Genomic DNA, 2,909 nt, shown 5'->3' on the forward strand with positions numbered 1-2,909 from the left:
TACGTTCAATCAGCAAATACTGTCGGACACTTACCGGTACATACAAATATTACCACAGCACATTTTACAGGTAAGTCGTATTTCAGCAATGAAATGTTATTTTCACGATATTTTTAGTCTGTCACATACGGTATACAAATGTCAGTTAAAAATCATTAACATCCAGTCGGTCTTTATTTTCCGCTAATTCTGAAATGAAATACGTTGTTTTTACTTGTTACTTGTACATTCTATAGGCAGGCCTACTTGAACAGTTATAAACAGTTATTAATATTGAGGAAAAACATAAACGAGGAACAAAGTCACTAACTAGGAATCCATGCACACCTGTCTAAAAAATTCTCAAACCTGAGATTTCTCCGAATTGACATGGTTCGCGTTCAACAGTCATGTGACTAGTTACATGATCATTGTAGATTCAACGGGAGTTTAACAGATTGCTCGCCAGAAATGAAATTGTTTGTTACAGCATTAATCTGATTGACCTGTTTCTTTTTTAATATCGCAGGGTTCTTAGAGAATACGATTAAATATAAGCAAGCCGTTTAGTGTTACAGTGATAATTCAATACCAAGAAATATTGATATAAGTATTCGTATTATACCGTCTGGCTAAGAACCTCAGGGAAGAAAATGTCTCTCAAGCGTGCCAATGACTTCAGTGATGACGTAAGTAGAAGGCTTAAAAGTGACGTAGGCCAAGACTTCAGTTGTTGCTCTGTGCTTTCAACAAGAGGTGGGTTTTATGACCCAGTGTTTTTGCTTTGGAACCCCGGTAATAGAAAGGGTGAAAGGGGTAAAAATGGCAGTGTTTCCCCCATAGACCCTAAGGTAATTTTGTTTGGGAACTCAGGTAACATGACATGGGAACCCCGGCAGATTTTACCTACTTACCGCCCTTACAAAAAACACTTTGACCCAACTAAAGTTCAAGGTGATACGAACATGCATTCCATCAAATATGTCATTATCATGGATACTGAAAGTTGACTGACACGAGAGACATTCATGTGGTTTATTTTGTACATTTCGGTATGTTTAAATGTGTGTTTTTTTTATTTGATATTGGGTACCTGAGACAGGGAGGTGGGAGGTACCACAGTAGGACCATACTGTATGTGGCGAGTTATTATATCTCCGTTCCGAAACCACGACATAAAATGAGGTTTTTTCTCACTTTTTTCAGGAGTTGCAGACAAAAGTGAAGAAAAGTGATAACGCTACGACCCAAGGTGAAAGTTCTAAATCAACAGATCCAGGGCCTTTTCAAACTTTCGTTTTCATAGACTTAGAAGCAACTGGTTTGCCTGGACTAGATGGGTCTCTTCCAGACATAACCGAGCTGTGCATGGTCGCTATCTCAAGAAGTTCCATCTCTGGCAACACCGTGAGAGGCATCCTGCCAAGAGTACGAGACAAGCTTTCCCTGTGTCTAACACCGGATAAAGAGTTAAGTGAACATGCCGAACGAATGACAGGGCTCAGTCGGTCTCTATTACAGAAGCAGGGGAAGAAACCAATGGATTCTGACGTTGATGGCGCATTGCGGTGTTTTCTACAACGTCAAGTGCGTCCCATCTGCATCGTATCCCACGCCGGCGATAGGTTCGACTTCCCTGTACTGAAAAACGAGCTACAAAAAGTCAACAGCACTATCTAGAGGACGTGTACACCATAGATAGCCTGAAGTTCTTTCAACACCATTTACCGCATCAGAAGCAGAAACTCGAAGCACTGTGCAGGCGATATGTACAGTGTGACATTGGTCATGATGCAGAGGGTGATGCTGTTGGGCTAATCAAAGTGTTATCGCTGTCGATCTTCGCAGGAAAGTTCTTAGAGTGGGCTCAACGTTATGCTGTTAAGTTTTGAAAACAGACTGATTGGACTTTCACAATCAAATAATTACTTCATTAAGATGCATGTATCTGTTGACAACATGTTGTTCAATTTCGACACAGACTCAAATGTTATGTAATAATCATACTAGAAAGAAAGACGGTGACACGTTTTATTTTCCTCGGCACTGTTATCACTATATACTAGAGTAATAGCGCTAGAATTTCCATTATTGTTATTATTCACGACCTTTATTTTATCCTCGACAAAAAAAACGTAGTCATTTATCATTAGATTTTAAAGTGTAGTGAACTGTGATATAGGGAAAGACGCAGTATTTGTTGCTTGAGCACTGAATATATAGTAGGTCATTTCCATACGTAACGTCGCACTTTAACAGCCAATCCACCAATGACGTCATTGTTCCGTATAGGCCTATGCATATTCTGAGAATTTTATATACAGTAGTGTATTTACCATGCATTTCATATTGCTTCTATCCAATCCCGTCCACTAGGAGAGTAGTTAATTTTTTTCGCAATTGTAATAGTTGCAGAAAGTGACTGTATGTTGAGAAATAGAACCAGTTACAGGTAAACTTTGTAACCTGTTTGAAGTGTGAGGACTGAGAAATCTCATAATTTTTATTGATGTTGATATAACGAGCGTGGAATTCTTTTAAATCATCCCAATGATTCCTGGCTCTGGTGAGTTGTAATATTAAACAATTGTTGTTTTGTTTTTTCTTGTTGTTAGTTTGTTCTTTTTTCTTTGCAATGCGTTCATTATCAACGACCAGTGGACAGTGTTTTGCAAAGGTTTGCTAATCCCGCCAGCGAACACTAAAATGAAACCGTATCACGTACGGGGCCACATTGACATACATTAACAGTCATGCGCAGAAGTATTTGTATTAAATGAATACCTGGAAAAATATGTCGTATGTGTGACGAGACTTACGAAGAAAACTGATCGTGTTCTTACTAAACGAAAACCAGCTTCGTCAAAAGTCGCCTTTTGTCACACGACCTTGCCCTAACGTGACCTTCAAGTTTCCATAGCGACTACAAT

General features: G+C 39.1%; 1 protein-coding gene across 1 annotated transcript; it reads left to right on the top strand.

Annotated features, from left to right (window-relative positions):
• LOC144445136 (three-prime repair exonuclease 1-like) lies at positions 1–1,871 on the top strand. The gene is given in 4 exon segments (XM_078134697.1): positions 1–70; positions 509–668; positions 1,186–1,653; positions 1,656–1,871. Coding segments are annotated over 3 exon segments (720 nt in total). The 5' UTR covers positions 1–70; positions 509–632.
• Positions 1,872–2,909: the final 1,038 nt, after the last annotated feature.

This window comes from Glandiceps talaboti, chromosome 13 (genome assembly GCF_964340395.1).
Source record: "Glandiceps talaboti chromosome 13, keGlaTala1.1, whole genome shotgun sequence".
Lineage (NCBI taxonomy): Eukaryota > Metazoa > Hemichordata > Enteropneusta > Spengelidae > Glandiceps > Glandiceps talaboti.